Here is a 19,976-nt window from a genome sequence, read left to right on the forward strand (position 1 = left end):
GACTACTCACAAATAAATAATGACTGTTCACTATTTAGAAGTGAAAAATATACCACCGTTTAGTACTAATAGTACACTCACTATTCCGATTTAAGAAAGCAATATAACAGTAAATAGTTATTAATTCACGCTAAAATAGGAATAATACTTATCTTTTTATAAGCATTAAAATTCATATATTTTGTCTAGTATATTCTTAGAATAAAATTAGTACTGATTAATACACTGATAAAAAATTAATTTGATTTAGAAGTAAAAATTTCGACCCAAGAACAATTTTTTAGTCGTAAAATTTTTCTGTTAAAAATGATCTAATTTTTTAAAATGATGTGTTTGGTTCAAGATTTTTGATCTTGAATCAAAGTAATTTCTTAACAACATATCTAAAAAATAATATTTAAATTTACCAAAAAATTTGTACTGATTTCTGTACAGAAAAAAATTATATTTTTATTCTACGTTTGAAAAAAAATTATTTCCAAGAAACTTTTGCTTGCACTAAAAATACTTCCTTATAAAATAAAAATGAATTTCATAATAATAATTTAAATATTAAGTACTGATTTAATAATAATGAACGTTTTCATATTTCAAGTGAATAAAATGGTCCAAATTAGCCACTCTTTAGATAAATAGAGCAATGTAACTTATTTAAAAATGTTACATTACGAAAAGTTATAAAACAAAGAAGAATGTAGCATTAATAAGTGTTTAAAAAAGGGTAAACAAATAATGATAGGAACAATAAGTTTAGAAAAAAATAAAGAAAATGATCCTGGCGCCGGTATAACGACACTTATTGTCCCGCCTTGTCTCGAGGTATAGAAGCATGACGTTGTAAATATTTGCTGTCATCGGTGGACCTTCTCGAGAGTTCCAAATCTGTCTCCTCCTTAATAATAAGGGTTTCACCTGAAGAACCAAGCGGCCTCAGACCCAGGATCCTCTGGTATACCTCAGAAGGTTTGTCTCGTGAGGAGAAACCGTGTCATCTGAGCCTAGTATCGAACACTGATGGTGCAGATAGCGGCACTTTGAAATTCCCAACTCTCCTATCTAGCTCTCACTTTTTTTAATATTTTTCATTTTCATCTGTAGTAGGTATGTAAACTCCTGTCTAGGTAAAGACAAGTTTGTAAAAGTTGTCGAGTAGCCCTGCTGTCTCACCATGAGATATATACAGAGACACCTTTTCAGTCAAGATATGAGTTCTTAAATTGATAATATAACAAGAGCCTCAGCTTAGTATTTCTCTTTCTTGCTTGACAAGATTTAACACGAGTGGGTTTAAAAATATTATTGTTTGGTATTGAATATTTATATTTAGAATTTGTTTATCAATTTATCGTTCAAACATCAATTTCGCAGCTAGAACAATCAGCTAATCCTCCCAATAATCAATTAGATTAAATAGCCTCGCTAGACTCTAGTCCAAGAAGAAGAGAAAGACACCAGCTAAGTCGAAAACGATTTAATCTGACGTTAAATCGATAGAGGAGGAGTCAAAAAAGCAGACAAAAATCAAGAGATATGACGAGACCCTCGTTCTTTCTGTCTCCGAGACTTCTGATAGTTCTAAACTTGTTCTTAATTTTTTGTATGAACAACTGTCCAACTATTGGTTAGATCAGCCTAGACTGCAGTGACTTGTCCTCTGTTCTGTGTCCTGTCTTGCAGCCCGACGGGTGTTTATCTTTACTTTTTCGGCGACCGTAATTAAAACCTCGTCGACAATCCATGAGAAAAAGAAAACAAGACAAGTTAGCCCTTGGACATTGTACTAGAAGTAGAAGAAAGTTTTTTCTATTGGCAGGTGTATAATTATCTTACATTTTAATATTTTTTATTTACATATTTTTATGAAATATCAAAATGTTTTTTAAGCTTCAAGCTTCAGTTTTAAATCATTTTTAAGTCCTTTAAAATTTAAAGGAAATTCAGTGAGTAAATAAAATAAATTATTTGATTTTAGCAATATGTCATATTCTATAGATAAACATTTTAGTTTATTGAATTTGAATTTATGTGATAATTTATGGAAACGTTCAAATATTATTGTTTGCTATGCTGTAGGAAATGTTTAATGTTGGATTTAATAATCATAATCATTAATAATACAAGCAATATAAATTATTGCAAACAGAAATTTTCAATAGATTACATAAACGTATGGTAAATAAATTGAGTAGAGAATATATCAATTAATTTACTGTTTCCAGATTTTCCAATTTAAATTTCACTTGTACCTCGGGCGAACTAAAATTATTTTTAAAAAATATTAAATGTGGACGTTATTAAATCAATCTGATATTTGCAGAGAAATTTAACAATTTCGCTCTGATTGTTATCGAAGTTGTATAACTACACTACTAGCTATTTAGTCATATCATATCTTGTATCTGAGTTACTGAATTATGTTTTTGAAAGTTTAACTTTTTATTTAAATTTTTGAGATTTATTACGGCTTAAAATTTAGTGAAAAAAAATCCAATTTATTTATGTAGAATTTATAAACGCAATTTTGAAAGAAATTGCTATCAATGTTTTGCTTTCACCTAATACAGTCAAAATAGCAATTAAAATTTTGAAAAAAAAAAACCCAGGTTGCCAATAAAATTTAGTATTGAGTCGATTTGTCTTAATTTCCTTTGAAGTCATTGATTTGCTGAAGGTTTTACTTCAAATCTGGATTTTTTTTTCTTAATTCGATCTTTATTAAGCCAAAAAAGTCAATAGTAGGTCAAATCTCATGAAAATTTTAAACTTATAGAAATAAATAAGCAAATTAAAATTGACAGAATTATGTTTTATTTTCGAGCTGGAAAGTTATGGTTAAAATAAAAAACTTTGTACTATGTTTTAATAAATTTTCCTTAGCATGATCTTAATTTTTTCGATCAAAATTTGAACGATAAACTCAAATACCCGACACACCAATTATTGGTCGATTAAAAAACTGATCTAATTATTACATTCCGCTGATCTGATTGTTGACAGTTATAACGCGTGTGTGCTATTAATCTGCTGAATTGGATACCAAAAAACCAAGTACATACACAAAACAAGTATTTATTAAATGTTCAAAAAATTTTCAAATATATTTCGAAAATAAAAAAAAAAACAGCAAAACGTTTTGATTTTTTTGGAAAATAATTGTTAGATATTATAAAAATTTTAAAAATATTCTTGCCCACACGATTAATTAAAAATAAAAAATAATAAATTTTTCTTCATTTTTTTCTACCAGAATAATTAAGAAAATCATTCAATCATTTTTTTTTTAATAAAAAATTTGTACAATTATTGTTAATTGCATATATTATAAAATAGCAGTAAAATAAAAGAAAGGTTTCAATGCATAATTAGTGACTGCGATACCGAGCAAAAAATGAAACTCGAATTCCTAGCATATATACACAGTGAAAATTCATAAAATCAAGCTTAGCAGTGTAAAAAAAAAATAAAACGAAATTTTTTAAAAGCATAAAATTTAAAGCATACATATAATATGCACTGCAGCAAGCACCAAGGGATGGAGGACAGGACGAAGGACGACGCAGCGAACGTTTACGTAAATCTCCCGCGTGTGTAACTCATCTGCCGAGGAAGCCTAGTTATACGGCCGTAGACGTTGTTTATGCTTTCCTGTGCAGCGCTTTCTGAAATATGCAAATCACGAATCCGCATAATGGTATTATCGCGATAGGAGAACGCGCGAGAGGACGTTAAGGTATATATACATATATACATCGCGTATATGAATCTTTAGTCTTGGCTCTTGTCTCCTGCTTTCGGTGTCTTACCACTTTTTTTTCGCTATACCTCTTCTGACGTACATTTATGTTTTATGAGTATCCGTATGTTAAATTTACTCTCTCTGATTGCATCTCCTTAACGCCTAAATCAATTTCCGAAGATCAATCCGCAAAAATCCACTCCAGCATGTTATGTGAGGATGATGAATTGCAAACGCGTATACACGTTTTTTACGAAGAAGAATATTTTTATGAATGTCAATGAAATTTGATAAAAATTTTAAATGATTTTAAATTAAAATGAATAAATAAAAAGTGTTTATCATTGAGCGAAGAAATAAAATAAAATGTAAGAGAAGCATCGCTATCTCTTTTTTTTATGCTAAAATACATTTGGTAGTTTGGTTTTCTTTTTCTCTCGCGGAAACATTTCGCGCACTTCGTTTCGAATGCGAAACGTCAACTCAGTGAACACCAGGAGCTTCGCCGCACGGTTTATTATCATTTTATTCAGATGTGGTTCGCTATGTGCTCTGGGTTATACTGTGTACCCCCTCGAGAGAATATCTAACCACCTCCTTTTCCTCTACCTCCTCTTACTACATCCTGCAGTATACGGTTCATCCTCTTCTTTCTGATCTTTCTCTGCTTACGGTGTCTCCTTCTTGTCGTTTCATCTTCAGCCAACCACTACTGTCATCCTCTTGGCTCCAAATGCACACGTACCTCTATTCTACGCGTTTTAGTTATCTTTTCTATACATAAATGTATCCTTATTGCACTACAAAATCCTCCAACTCTGACCTCTCGTATAATGTTAAGTTTAAGGCTTCCGACGACATGGCCCACTATAAATTTTAAGATTTTAAAATTATATTTTATTTTATAATCCTATTTGTTGTTTCATTTGCGCTTTTCCTCCCTGCTCTTCCTGGAATAAATTTATTGTGATTATGAATTTTGTATTTCGGATAAATTATGGCACAGAGAACTGCAAATATTCAATGAATTAAAAAAGAGTTTATACAATACTTGATATAAATTAAGGACATTTATTTTATGTTGAATATCTAGAGAGGTATATTCAAATATAAAACATGAACGGCCATCTATTAGGAAGCAAGTGAACTTGAACGTTTAAATTTATATAACGGGTGAGACAAATAAAATTGAATTAATATTATCCTAAAATATAAAACTTATGATTGAATTAAAGTTAATTTAATTAATTAAATTAGTATCGACATTTATTGAATTATTATCGAGGGTAAAATTAATACAATTGTTTTTTCAGTAACTGCCGAAATTCTGTAGTTTCTTGTTCACTGTGGTAAGATGGGACGGGTACATACATATATGTAAAAACAGGTACAACAATGGTAAATTATATGAAAAAATAAGTAAGAAATTTATTTGAAAAATAAATAAATATTAAAGGTTGAAAGAAAATATTTTTAATTATTAAACGACAATTTTTTTTATCTTAATTACCATTTGAAATAGTTAAGTATATTTTACTATTTTTCCAATTAAAAGTACTTTAGTATGGATGAAAGTGTTTTTTAAAATGCACATGAAATTTAAAATAATAATTCAAAATTTTACCTTCCTCTATAATAATTGCTAAATCAATTTTTTGAATGCAAAAATGTATTTATACTAAAAATTCTGTCTCAAATAAGTGGTCACTTTTTATAAGTTCAGGGATAAAGTATACGAATTATTATTAATTTTCAACTTTATTTATTAAAAACACAAATATAATGTTAAAAATGATGTAAAACTATCTAATTACTATCAAGTACTTATATAAAGATAAAAGAAAATTAAGAAAGATCGTGAAATAATAAATTTGTTCTAAAATTAAAAATTTTTCATTTTATTTTAAAATATATTTTGAATTCGTATATTAAAAAAAAAATTTTCATGTAATTTTCTGCTTTTTCTTTGGAACAATGTTTTAAAAAATCTCAAAAATTGAAATTTTTTTCTTTAACATGATAAACAGCAATAAATGATGTATTATCCAATATCACAAATAATCATAATTAAAATAATGAATCATATATATTTAATGTAAATGTCTAATTGAACGCCACAAAAAAATTTTTTGTCAAATAAAATTACCAAAATCTTAAAAATCTCAATTTTTCTACTTGATTTGAATCCCGAATATTTTTTTATTACTTTATTCACATTTAATAGTAATTTCAAGAGGATTTTCTTGAATCCAAGGTCGTTCCCAAATTTTAATCTCACAATCTTTGGTTGGACTCTCTTCCACTAATAAACATGTCTCAGTGAATTGGCCCTTTGGACAACTACTCTCTCCAAATCTAACTTTTATCTTATAAAGTGATCCAGCAACAGTTTGACGAGATGCACTGACAATTTCCGCAACAACTGGCTCCTTGGCGCCTTCATAAGTAGCAGAGAATTGTTTCAACCCTTTTTTTGTGTACTCTTGAATTTCGGGAGAATCGATCGGAATTGATTGCGGTGCTCCTGGGACACTTCGCTTAGCTTCGGTTGCAATTATTGCAAATATTAAACACACTAATATGATTTTGAATATTCGATATTGATTATGCATTGTAATTATTATTTTTGTTTTTTTTTTTTTTTATGAAACGAGTGTGAAAAATATTGTTTATTTAGTTTACTTTCGCTTAACTTGTGTTTGCTACGAAAGTTTGCACTCAAGTGAGTTTACGCGGTCTCACGTCTACGTAGTAGTATATATTATCCTACGTCAACAACTTATAGCTCTACTGTATAATACTAGGCCATATAAAATTTCCATGTAGCTATTATCACTACAATTATCTGTTGACCTTACTATCTCAGTAGATTTATACTTATGTTTATTTATTAATTTTATAAAACTAATTAAATTAAATAAATAGCAATCGTTTTGAAAATTTTTACTTTAAAATTAAATTTATATTTAATGTTTAAAGTACTCATACTTGAGCGCAAACATTTTTTAACAGTTTTTGATAACAAGTAAAATCTAATTATTTTTAATGAAGGATTTAAATATCGCGCGAGATAATTTACATTGAAACAAACGATGTTTTAATTAGCCAATATTGGTAATTTTTTAATATATAAGTTTAAATAAAATTTTTTTCCGCTATGCATGTTAAAAATAATTAAAAAAAAAATTGTTTAGTTTCAGTCTACAATCATTCAACTCATAATATTAACATTTAGAACTTTTTTTGAACTTTAGATCGATTGCATATTTTTTTTCTTACAGTTTATCATAGAAAAATTGAAAAAGAAAATTATTTCTAAATGTCAACTTTTAAATAAAAGAAAGTATTAAAAAATTTTTAAAATAAGTCGTCATTTTTGAGTTAAAGATTTTTGATCGAAATAAAATTTTTATTAACTTTGAAATTAATTAAATAATTTATTCTTACTAATTTTCAACATAATTAATATTACTATAATTTTACCGTGAAATTTTTTAATTTTCTAAGCTAAAAAAAAATTGATAACCGTGAAACTATATAAACCATCATCAAAAATTTTAATAAGTACTTAAAATTTTTATAATTGCTTTGTAGATGACAACGAATACGCATCGAAAAAAATTGTTCATCAGTGACTAGGTCAGTATTTTTAACAAAATTTTTAATAAATTTCAGCTTGGAATTAATAAATCATGCACTAAAAAACTGTTTTATAATAAAAAAAGAATATATTTTATAATTATTAGATTTACGGAGTTGCGAAATTATTTTTCAATCTTTCAATAAAGTTTGACTTTTTTTTTGTAAAGAAGAAATTGCAAGGCGTAAAAACTACTTAAAGAATGATTTATCTATTAAAAATTAATGTGAAATGAATCCACCCAACTATCCTTTGCTGATAGATGAATTTTTAGAGGATGAGGTTACTGAAGTCGCAATATATGCGATTTATACTTCACATAAAATAATTTAAATAATCACAAGTACACAAACAGATAACTCCATACGATAAACTTTAATCTCTTATTTTATTAATATATTAAGAGCATAATACAGTATTAAAATATAAAATTTTATTAATGTCATTTAGTAGTTAACAAACGTTATGAGAACAAAATAAAGAGAGTCATGATACTGAAATTCGCAGACACTTGAAAATTTTTGAATTTTATTTGACAAATAAATTAGATCTAGAAAATTATATTCGAAAAATTGCATTTACAATGTTTTAGCAATTTCTAATTGTGCAATTATTTTTCTAAAATTTTCTCGCGCTAATATATTTCTTAAAAAATTATTACATATTTCTTCATTTCAGTATCATTAAGAGCCAGATGATACTAAAATTAGCCGGTGTTCAAAAATTTTTGATTTTTTTTATCAATAAAATTACAAATAAATAAAAAAATACTTAAAAAAAATTTCACATATAATTTTTCAAATCTTCAACATGTGAAATTTTTTTGTAATAATTTCTTCAATAAAAAAATTATTAAAATTTTCAAATGTCGGCTAATTTAATTTTTATAAGAGCCAGTGGTCATAAAATATTAATAAACATCATTGTATTTATAATCAACGTTCAATAAAGTACATACGTATTACAATGTGTTTATCTCGTTGAAAACTTAACATTAATCTTCAAGTAATTTAATGTTAATCTCAAGGGGATTTTCCTTTATCCAAGGTCTTGACCAGACGCTGATCAAACACTCTTTAATTGGACTATTCTCCGCTAGAGTACTTGCCTCGCTGAATTGGCCTTTAGGACAATTACTTTCTCCGTACTTAACATGAATTTTGTGTAATGATCCAGCAACAGTTTGATAAGTTGCACTAATGATTTCCGTAAGAATGAGCTCATTAGTGCTTCCATGGGTAGACGACAATTTCCTCAAGCCTTGCTCAGCATAATTTTTCACCTCTGGCGAATCGACCGATACTTTCTTGATTCCACCAGACTTTGGGGGATCTGAACTTTGGTCTAACATTTTTCAAAAAAGCGTTTTAAATTTTTGAATTATTTTAATGAAATTGAAATAACAATTGCTTGATGTTAGAATCAACACTCGAGTTTTAATTTATTTTATTTATACTGTCACTCTACGGTGAGTAATATTACGTGACGTAATATTTGTGGATAGCGCAAGAAAATCTGTCATGAACAACGCGCTACATTCCACGCATCTACGCAGTTTTTATTTAATACGGAAGTTGGCAAAAATTCTTCTTTATCAAGTGAGAACCTATGGAAAAAATATAAATTTTTTAAATATAATTCATTTTTAATTAAGAACTGTATTTTTAGTAGGAAAAATAAAATACTTCTTCAACAGACATCTTTCAAATTTTTTAAGTTTTCTAAAAATTAAATTATTATGAAGAAATTCATCAAAATTAAGTTAATAAACATGAAAAAAATTTTATAATTTTTTTTTATTGAAAAAATTATTAAAAAAAAAATTTAATTTGTAAAAAACTTGAAAAACTATAAGTGCAACTTAAAAAAAATATTTTTTAGTTCGAATTTAATAAATAAAAAAATTAAAAGCATGGGCAAACTTTAGTGTTATAAAAAATTCCACATCTAAAAATTTAAAAGAAATATAAGTGCAAATTTTTTAAAAATTCATTTTTAATAAAAACTTCCCAAATTTTCAAATGTCTGCTAATTTCAGTATCATAAAATAAAGATTAGTTTACTTTAACTTATCAAAACATTTTATTTCCACTTTAAAAATTTAATTTAGATGAAAAAATGATTCAAAATATTTTCAATTGATTCTTTAATATGCTGATAAATATATGAAGGAAAAATTTTGGAATTTAGATGATTTGTTTCTAATTATCAATTTTAAACCTCATGTGATGTAATTTTTGCTATATATTAATTTTAAAGGTACTAATATACAACAAATATAATAAAATATTCAATAGATGATAAATTATTTTTATTCATTTTTTTGGAATGTCAAACAAAATTGATTTATTTATTTCATATAAAAATTTCCGGAAAATTATTATATTATTATTACACATTAATTAATTATTGATAATTATTATTGTTCATATTACAATCAATCAGTACTAATACGTATATCCTTTCTATCTTTCCAGCAGCTAGTCAGTTGTCTCAACAATAATAAGAGAAAAAATAATAATCTTTTTTTTATATCATTTACACCTTTGTAAATATATATGGATACATTTTTGTTGAACCTTTTTTTCACACACAATATAATTAATCATTTCATAATTATAAATATTTTACTGTTCTTTTTTTATTGAATTTTATGAGTAATTACCAATCATAACAATTTCTTACATGCTTTTCATTCCAATTATTTATACAATGTTAAATTTAGACAGAAAAAATTATTTTTAGAACAAATATTTTCAGCATGAAATATTTTGATGTTAAAAAATAAAATTTATTACAAATTAGATGAGAACTAATGTTTATATAAAAATTTCTAAACTAATGAAATATAACAGATTATTTGACATTTTTTTTTTTTCATGGTATGAGTATTCATATTTAATTATATTTAATTGTATAAACCAATACTTAAGATTGTTATGTTATAATTTATAATTAATTACGTGTGAATAAAAATAATATTAATAATACAGACAATTTCAAAACACTCTATCACAGACAATTAACGTTTATGTGATTTTGGGAAAATAACATTGAAGGTACACTGACTTATTATAATTATCATTATTATTATTTATTTTAGCATGGAAAAGATATTTATTTTAATATACTGCAAAAAATATATATCAGATATTGTTAACATTATAACAAACATTATTACCTTATCAATGGTACCTTCAATGTGCTATTAACAGTCATTTTCTCAATAGTTCAATTAAATCTTTTGAACAGCAAATCCATTCGTAAGTACGTAATAAAAAACATTTACGAATTATTTAATCAATAATTTTAAATCATGCACCGATTAAAAAAAATTATAGTATTTCATAATAAACAGTAAAAAAAAATTATAAATAAATTTTAAAAAACGAAAACTTTCACAAAAGTTAATCGCCCGAAAGTAAAACTTTTATGTAAAGATAGAAAATGACAGAACTGACTTAAAAAAAAAAAAAAAACATGTATAAATAAAAATATAAAAATTTATTTTCACTTATACTTGGAATGCAAATAAAAAATAAAAAATAAAAAAAAAGTACACTTTCCTATTATTGGTTAAAAAAAATAATCATATAATATGTATAAGTAGGAAACGCTAGCGTAGTTGTATCGAAATTAGTGTTTTGAATGTGTAGAGTCTTAAATTTATATACAAACTATGTACAAACTAATTTTAACTATACAAATCGTAATATAGTTTTGTTACAATACAATAATTCTAAATTCCTAAGTAGCCGTTATACGTTACAGATATACGCATTTTCATATTGTCAGCTTCTAAACGAAAATTAATAATAAAGGTACATAATATTACAATATATCTTTAACTTATATAATTTAATTATTTAACACAAATTAATAAATTCTTATGATAATTTAAATTAATTATTTTTTTCGATTTCATTTCAATACTTGACATAATACAACATGACTTCTTGTGCATAGTAATTAATTATTTTCTGTCCTTTTAAATCTAACGATAGAAAATTTTACTGACACAAATTACCATTTGTTAAAGAAAAAAAATAGCAATTAATAAAATAAAATAAAATATTTAATGCTATTTATTGCGTTATAAAAATTCATCCTTTTACTCAAACAACAATATATAATTTTAAACAAACAATTAATCTACATACAATAATTATCTACATAAACTCTACGAGTTCAAATATATATTTATATAAATATTTAAAACTTTCATTGAAAATTCTTGTTGGTATACAGTTTGATTGATTAAATAAACAATCAAATTGGATGGAATGCTTTCGTTTGAAGATTCAGTATTTTAACAATTTTACATATTTTCCTTTATAATTTATTTTTTAATTGATATGAGGCAAGAATATTATTTTCGGAATGCATTACGCAATAGTAGTTGGCAAGGAATGCAACGATAAATACATTTGGCTATAAATTTAATTTTTTTTTTTTTTCTGGCAAGCGCTATTAGTCTTTAAATTATTTAAAATTTCTTCAAGAACATTTAAATGGAATGCTTATAGCGAATAATTAATACTTTTATAAATAAAATTCCTTCTAAGCATTTAATGCTTTACATTAGGACGTAATAAGAGTGTATTTTTTAAATTGAAAAAAATAATCTGAAATCTTCGGTTAAATTTTTAAATCTTAGAGATTCATATTTTTAAATACAATTTTATTATTATTGTAAAAAAATTCAATATTTGTCGGATTTAAATTTATCGACAATATTGTTTATCATTATTTATTTATATATAATTAAAATACAGATTTAATATATTTTTTAAAAATCTTCAAAAGGCCCTTGTTGTTGTATTGCTGAGAGCATATTTGACATCAGTAATACGTTTTTTTATTATTATACCGATACAGTGTCATTTTCATTACTAATAATACTAATTAATATAAATATAATATATTATTAAAATATGTTTACAATGCCGTGCTTTCAATTGGTGAAGCATTACGATTTAGTGGGCAAAATTTATCAGCTGTACAACAATTTTCATGTTCTTCAGCATTTTTACGTAACTCAGCTACGTCAATATCATCAAAAAAATCACTACGCATTGTTCCTACAGCACTGTCTGTGCTAAAACTATCTTGTCTACATAAATCAACTTGTTTATTTTTATAACATTCTGTATAATTAACTTGTGGATATGATGATAACTTTAAATCACTTGTATAATCAAATCTCATATCATCACTATTTATCGATTGTTTTGTAAAAAATTGTTTATCATTAGATTCAGTATGACTGTCAATATTATTAATATCAAAGTCATTTAAACTTGAATACTCATCAGCCTTAGAAGTGCTATCATTAGAACAAAAACTATCTTGCCGACAAAGTAATTCTGTAAAAGGAGGTTGACATGAAATTTTTTCAGGATAATTTCGCAATGGAAGTGTATCTGATACTGCAAGACTCGTGTGTCGGGATAAAATACTACCGATACTCGAAGCAACACTGTCTTGTCTCTTTAACCAACAACTATCTTTAGTATGAAAATTATTTAAATCATTTAACGAATCATTATAAATTAAATTATCCTTATCACTATCACTATCTTTTAATAGAACATCCTGTTGTTCTAATGATTCTTTATTATTTGTCGGTTCATCTTCTTCTCTAGTAAACGCATTTTTAGATTGCTCTTTTGTCGGTGAAATTTTCATCCGCCTAAGATAAGATCCTGCGGATGTTTTACTAGAATCTTTACCTTTTTTTTTGACATCATTGCTCGCTGTTGCGTTTACATTATTATTATTTTGCCGACCGACCGATTTATTGCTTTTTTCAATAGAATTTCTTAATTTACTAATTTGTTTAAAATAAGTACCAACAAAGCCACCCGCTTCTGGTGATTTCCACGACTTATCAATTGGACTCTGTTCGTCATTTTTTAATGAACAATTATCCAGAGACTCATATTTTTTTTCCACATTTTTTGGACTCACTACTGAATTAACTTTGTATGAATATTTATTGTCAACATTACTTAGTTCAGTAGGTAATTCAAAATTACTTTGTGTATTTATATTGCCAACGTATCGAATTTTTTCCATTAAAGGTATTTTAACTTTTACCGGAGACTTTGTAACTTCAATTCCTAGTGGTGGTTTGTTTTTTAAAGTTTTACGTTCACTTTCATCGCCAATTATTTCATCGGTGGTTTTAATAATTTGATTACAGTCCTTTAACTTTGTTTGATTTCTCAAAAAACGTCCATTAAAACCACTCAAGTCAGGTGAAATAATAATACTCGGCGAATCACTATCATTAGAAGCAGTCATAGTAGAAGTAGTAGCAGCAGCAGTAACTTTAGATCGTAAATTTTGATTAGAAAATTTTCCAGAGTTTTTTGAAATATCAGTCTGACTATTTTGCCGTGAATATCGTTCTCTAGGTGGTTCTGGTACTTTAAACTCTTCAGTTGTAGCAACATCTATTTCCCTTTCCAGTGTACTATCTTCACAACAATTTCTCTTTTTTTCTTGATGTACTGTTCCTTCTTTAATAGGTCTTAATTGCGGTGCCAGTGATTCTGGAGTTGTAGATTCACTGCTAATTGGACTAGGACCAGTGTAATACCGAATATCCGACTCTAAATCTGGTGAAAGAGGAGCACCAACAGACAAATGCATTGCCAAACCTTCTAACCAAACTTCCATAACTTCAAATGGTGGTCTTTTATCTGGATTTAAATCACAACACAAAAAAGCAATCATGTAAAAAGTTTCTGGACAGTTAGCACAAAACTTTTCTCTAAATACTTTTTGATTTAGTCCAAAATCAGAAGAACGTGGAAGATAATCTGGGTCTGCTTGAACACGTCCAATTATTTCACATACGACAATACCGAAGCTAAAAATATCGACTTTTTCATCGTATTTATTGCCTTTCATCATCTCTGGTGCCATCCAATATGGATTACCTACGACAGTGTAACGTTTTTTTCTTTCTTTTCGTGGACACTTTGTCTCACCATCAGCCGATGATGGTCCACTGTATCGTCTTTTATCAGATGAATTACTATTTTGTATTATTCTCGCTAACCCAAAATCGGCTACAACTACGGTTTTGTCTTCTCGAACAAGACAATTATGTGAATTCAGGTCCCGGTGTATTATGTTCATTGAGTGAAGATAGGCCATACCAGCAGCTATATCTTTAGCGAATGACGTTCTTTGTTCCCACGGCAACGGTACATTCGTATCATGAAGTAGTCCTCTCAAAGTACCACCAGCGATGTACTCAGTAACAAGATGAAGTTTTTTGTCTTTGTAAAGTACACCAATAAAACGAAGTACATTGTTGTGATGTAAAGATCGAAGAACTGCTACTTCTTTAAGAAAATTTTTTTGTGCTTCTTCATCTACTCTGTACAACTCTTTTAGTACCATTATTTCGTTGGTTTCACGATGCGTTACTTTATATACTTGCCCAAAAAAACCCTTACCCAAGAGCTCACCCTTGACTAAATCACTTGCACGGAAAATTCGTTGACTTTTTGGTTCCACGCGGAATGATCTCGTTCTACTCAAATCGCAGGTTGAGCTTGATGGTGGTGTACTGTAAATTATTTTTTATTAATATATATGAACAATCATTGTTATTACTAGGATCAAAATTTTTGCCGCAATTTTAAAATAAATGGTTTAAATGTTTAATATAACGGCGAAAATATTGCTCCTATAAAAATTTTTTTAAACAAAAGTTCAAAATTTAATTTCATAAAAAAAAAAAAATTTCTTATGATTTAAAAAAAAAAACAATATTTTCGCTGTAATTTCCAAATTGAGATTCATAATAAAAGATTCAAAATTTTTGATTATTATGAATCTTACTTTTAAAATTACAGTGAAATTATTGATTTTAAGGAAAGAACCCAAGGAACATTTTTTTTATAAAATTAAATATTGAACAAATTTGGTTTGGAAAAAATTTTTATAGGACCAATCCTTTTGCTACAATATCAAAAATTTGAACCATTCATTATGAACTGTTATTTTGAATTTACGGCAAAAACTTTGGTGCTAATTATTACATATAAATATTTTTTTTTTTTAAATATCAATAAAATATTCCTATTCATTATTACTATAACGTAGTAACAAAAAAAAAATTTATGATTTTAAAATGAAATTATTGAACCCTTTAAAAGTATTAAGAACCCACTTTCATCAAATAAATCAGAAAAACTAACATAAAACTATTTACTCAATTGAGATTCTTGTAAGAGAAATAATATATAACAAATTAAAAATCAAAACAACAAAACCTTTGTCTCCATATTCCAATGACATGTAAGCTAAACAATACTCTAGCAAATAAGTAAAATCTACATTATTGTTCTAAATTTTCTCAAGAAAATTATAAAATCATAATAAATTAATTTTTAATTCTTGATTCGTAACAATAGTATGTGAGCTTTGAAAACAATCGTTCATGGTGTGGTGACTTTATAGGAGTTATTTTCACTTTATTTAAATCAATATAAAAACAAGAATGATAATTATGACGGATAAATCATAAAATACTTTTTATTATAAATATAGAAATTGTTTGAGAATAAAAAAGAATGAAATTAACTTAAAAATAATAAAATAAGTGTGCATTGCAAACTAAATTTTTTAAATTTACTACCTCATTAATTAATAGCATTATAATTTCTAATTTTTTTTTCTTCATTAAACATGACATGAGTAAAACAATTGTCTTCTCTTCATCAACTGTTTTGACAGGTGACAATCTCTATATATTACAAAAAATTCATAATTTATTATATTTTTTTTGCAAATATTCAACGCGACGGATTTAATCAGCTTACGACACGTTCGACACAAAAATAAATAATTATAAAATTATATTCTAAATTTTTTTCTCTTTCGTAGATCCTCAGATTAAAAAAAAAAAATTACGATTTAAACTAAAATAAGATAATTATTTATAATTACCAATCCAACAATCTTGACATTGAACTGCTACGTTCTTTATTCGATGGATCCTTAGATCTTTTTAATTGACGACTCCGATTTCCACTTATATAGCCCTCGTCTCGACGTTTAAATATTCGCTCTCTACTTTCTGGACTCGTTCGAGGACTTATCGCCGTCGAAAGAAAAGCTGATGAAGTCGTAGAAAAATTGCTTCGTCGCGATAATGCGTCAGGATTGTGTTCAATCGTTAGCTAAATAATATTAAATTTCATCAATCAGTTATCGATCAAAGAAATACTTTTTAAAAATAAAATTGCGACTTACTTGTAACACTGAGTCAGAATATCGTATAAGATTTTCAATACTCTCAACAGGTTGATCTTTTACCGGTGTTCCATTTATTTCTAGTATTCTGTCTCCTATATGTAGAGACATCAAATCTCCAGACATACTGAGCCTGAAAGAATCAATAAATAATTATTAATCTTAAATAATACGATCAACACACATGTAAATTTTTTGAAATTGATAATTTACAAGCTAGTTAAAAAAATATAAAACATAATTAAAAATAAAGCATAAAATAAAAATAAACTACTGGTGTGAAGTAAATGCACCTAAAAAAATAACTATTTATTTATAATAATTTCTACGTGAATAAAATTGCAGTATTTCGTGCTTATTTACTTATTCATCAATGAATACCTATTATTAAAGAATCTGCAGCATAGTCTAAATAGAACCTCCACCACAGAGGTCATCAGTTTATTCATCTTTCCGCGTACATTTCTCACTAACCTGTAGTTTTTAAGTAAGTAAGAGATCAATAGATAGTATGCAAAAAAAAAATTTTTAAAATGAACTCTTAAATATTTATTTTTATCCTGATTACGAAACATGCCATATAATCAAATTTATATTTTTATGTTATGTAATATAATACATTATCTATTTTTTTTTATTATATAAATATTTAAGAGCTCTAAGTTAAACTTATTAATGTTAATTATTTTATTTCGGTCAATAAACATTAATCCAAAATATTAAAAAGTTTATTGCTTAAATTAAATATTTAATAAATAATAAACTTACTCGGAAATTCTGAGTAGACCACATCCACAGCTGTGAGGACTGGGTGTTGAATCCAAAGTAAGTTTAATTCCTCTCTGTTTTTCAGAGTTTTTAGTACCAGGAGGAATCTCTACTAGTCTTATACTGTGGGGCTTCCTAACAAATGGATAATTTGCCGTTCGATTAAGTGGCTGCATTTGTCGTTTATAACAAATTCCACAATAAAGTTTTGATCTTTCAACTAAAGCATAGCTTTCACCATCACCAATAAATGCACCACATGAATTACATGCAAAACATTCTGGATGAAATTTGTGATCTCCAGCCAACATAACTGGTCCGGTGATAACTTGACCACAACTTTGACAAGCTTCTCCATAAGCTGCCCAGTAATCATCTTTGCAAAATAGTAGGCCATCTTTTTCAAAGTACCATGACGATAAAGAAGCATCACAGGCTGAACACCTTTAATAAATAAATAAATAAGAAAATATTTGTATACAAACTTTTATGTAAATGAATGAATAAATAATAATTACAGCTGACTTAAAAATAATACTTACTGAAAACAATCAATATGCCATTCTTGATTGAGTGCTTGAATGAATTCATCTTCTTCAATAGCATTAAGACATCCAGCACAAATTAATGGTCCACTACCTCCTCCTTCCCCGCCTTCTCCACCTCCAGGATCTTAAAGCAAAATAAATAATTAAAAAACTAAAATCCATCTAGTTTACTTTCTAAAGTCATGTTAAAACTAAATTAAATAGATGTATGGATCATTATTTATGATGATGATAATAATAATTTATAAAGACTTAAAATAAACGATTACCGAATTTAAACATTAAATGCCACTGTTTATCAGCAAGACGTTAGTAAAAAAAAAATAAAATAATCTAAAAAGAATGAATCACTTTCGACAATGGATGGTCATCACAGTATCGTAACAATCTAAAAAAAAAAAAACTTTGTTGATCTGAACTTATAGAGCACTGTGTTTGACAGCACAATACAACAGTTTATTTATTAAACGTCAGGATTGTTGACAATAAAATGATAAAAAGGTTTAAAATGTGGAGATGAAACTGACTTGTAAGGACACCACGACGCCCACGCGATCACTCACTACTCACAAGATGATCCAGACGATGTCAAGTATGTATCAGAGAATGGATTTTAAGACCTGACAAATCACAATATTGCTCCGTTCGAAAAAAAAACACAGTATTGTTGAAATAATTTAACTAAACAATGAAACAATTTTTAAAGTAAACATATATTATTTATATTAACAAAATGACACACATACCATTAGTTGTAGTTTCATCCATGACGGCATCTAGATATACACACTGAAATTTTCACGTACTCCCGCTCCCACTGCCCTTATGTTATGCTGCTTGCTGATGGCGCATACACTGTACATACAACACAAGTGAACACGAACACAAGACACCCACGATCGCAGCTTCAACAAACTGACATTTCAGCCATCATGAATCTCGAGCTCGAGGAACTAGCTGAAGTGGGGGTACTCATTTCTAAACTAAAACACACTAAATATTTTCATGTACATACTTGTACTTATACTGACGTACATTTTTATATAATATAAAAATCATTAAAAATTATATAAATAAAATAAAATTAATATTTTATTTTATTTATATAAATTATTTTCTTTTTTAATTTATTCATATTTTATTTTAATAACACTATGAATTATTTTATGGGATTACGTCAAAAATAGCAGACATCCGACTGATTTTTTTTTTAATTTTAATTTTAATAAAAAATAATAATAATAAAAATTGCGCATATTAGAAAATTATTTGCATGTATTTTTTTAATTTTATAAGAAATTTCTTATAGGTAATTTTTTTTATTTTGAATAAAAAACTATTGGACGTCTGAATTTTTGCAGCACATTATTTTAGAATTTAAATTAAGTACTAATAAATAAATATCACATATTTACATTATTTTAATAATTGTAACAACACTTATTGATAGTAGTTTACTTTGTAATAATAAATACACATGTAGATATTTACTTTGATATTGAAATTTGATTAACTAAACAAGGTCGTCTTGAAAGTTAAATGTATACGGATGTATTAATAGAAAAATTTTAATTTTAGAATGTGTAATTAGATAAAAGTAATTTTGTTTACTTGTTAAATTAGATTATGTACACAAGTACGCTTCAAATTGTTGTAGTCCACCTACTGATTTCTTTAGCAGCGACTGTAGCCAGACTATAGTGAAATCGATGAAATAGATAACGTAGTATATAGGTATATCTGTATATATTTCAGATAGTTTCTAATTTATATATATATTTTTTCAAGTTGGCGTTGTTAAATTATAAATAACAAATAAAAAATTTACCAAGTTGAGCCTTAAGTACATTAATCATGAAAATGTCTATTTTTATAGTAAGTTTTATAATCTATAAAAAATTAATGGTACATGATGTTAAAATCTTATTTTTATTGATATTTTTACTCCAATTTGAAATTATTAATAATAAAACAGAAATAACTATTAAATTGTTTCAATATTTTATTT

At 26.6% G+C, this 19,976-nt stretch overlaps 3 protein-coding genes across 9 annotated transcripts; all 3 read right to left on the reverse strand.

The window, feature by feature from the left end:
• Window positions 1-5,902: 5,902 nt before the first annotated feature.
• Window positions 5,903-6,507, reverse strand: LOC123261287 (cystatin-POGU1-like). Its single transcript, XM_044722862.1, has one exon. The coding sequence runs from the start codon at window positions 6,346-6,348 to the stop codon at window positions 5,944-5,946; it is 405 nt and encodes a 134-aa protein (XP_044578797.1). The 5' UTR covers window positions 6,349-6,507; the 3' UTR covers window positions 5,903-5,943.
• Window positions 6,508-8,370: 1,863 nt separating this feature from the next.
• On the reverse strand, window positions 8,371-8,727 carry LOC123261461 (cystatin-like protein). The gene has a single exon (XM_044723054.1). The coding sequence runs from the start codon at window positions 8,725-8,727 to the stop codon at window positions 8,371-8,373; it is 357 nt and encodes a 118-aa protein (XP_044578989.1).
• Window positions 8,728-12,259: 3,532 nt separating this feature from the next.
• Window positions 12,260-19,704, reverse strand: LOC123260521 (LIM domain kinase 1). Of its 7 annotated transcripts, XM_044721655.1 has the most exons (10): window positions 19,384-19,704; window positions 18,715-18,961; window positions 18,496-18,649; window positions 18,238-18,356; window positions 17,963-18,092; window positions 17,421-17,864; window positions 17,034-17,126; window positions 16,653-16,785; window positions 16,347-16,579; window positions 12,260-14,961 (listed from the first exon to the last, which is right to left on the reverse strand). In XM_044721655.1, the coding sequence occupies exons 4-10, from the start codon at window positions 18,248-18,250 to the stop codon at window positions 12,315-12,317; spliced, it is 3,693 nt and encodes a 1,230-aa protein (XP_044577590.1). In that variant the 5' UTR covers window positions 18,251-18,356; window positions 18,496-18,649; window positions 18,715-18,961; window positions 19,384-19,704; the 3' UTR covers window positions 12,260-12,314. The 7 variants fall into 7 exon arrangements, with proteins under 7 accessions (XP_044577590.1, XP_044577589.1, XP_044577588.1 ...); XM_044721654.1 differs by lacking the exon at window positions 18,496-18,649; XM_044721653.1 differs by lacking the exons at window positions 18,238-18,356; window positions 18,496-18,649 and having other exon boundaries at window positions 19,580-19,703.
• Between the last annotated feature and the right edge of the window lie 272 nt (window positions 19,705-19,976).

Source organism: Cotesia glomerata, linkage group LG3 (genome assembly GCF_020080835.1).
Source record: "Cotesia glomerata isolate CgM1 linkage group LG3, MPM_Cglom_v2.3, whole genome shotgun sequence".
NCBI lineage: Eukaryota > Metazoa > Arthropoda > Insecta > Hymenoptera > Braconidae > Cotesia > Cotesia glomerata.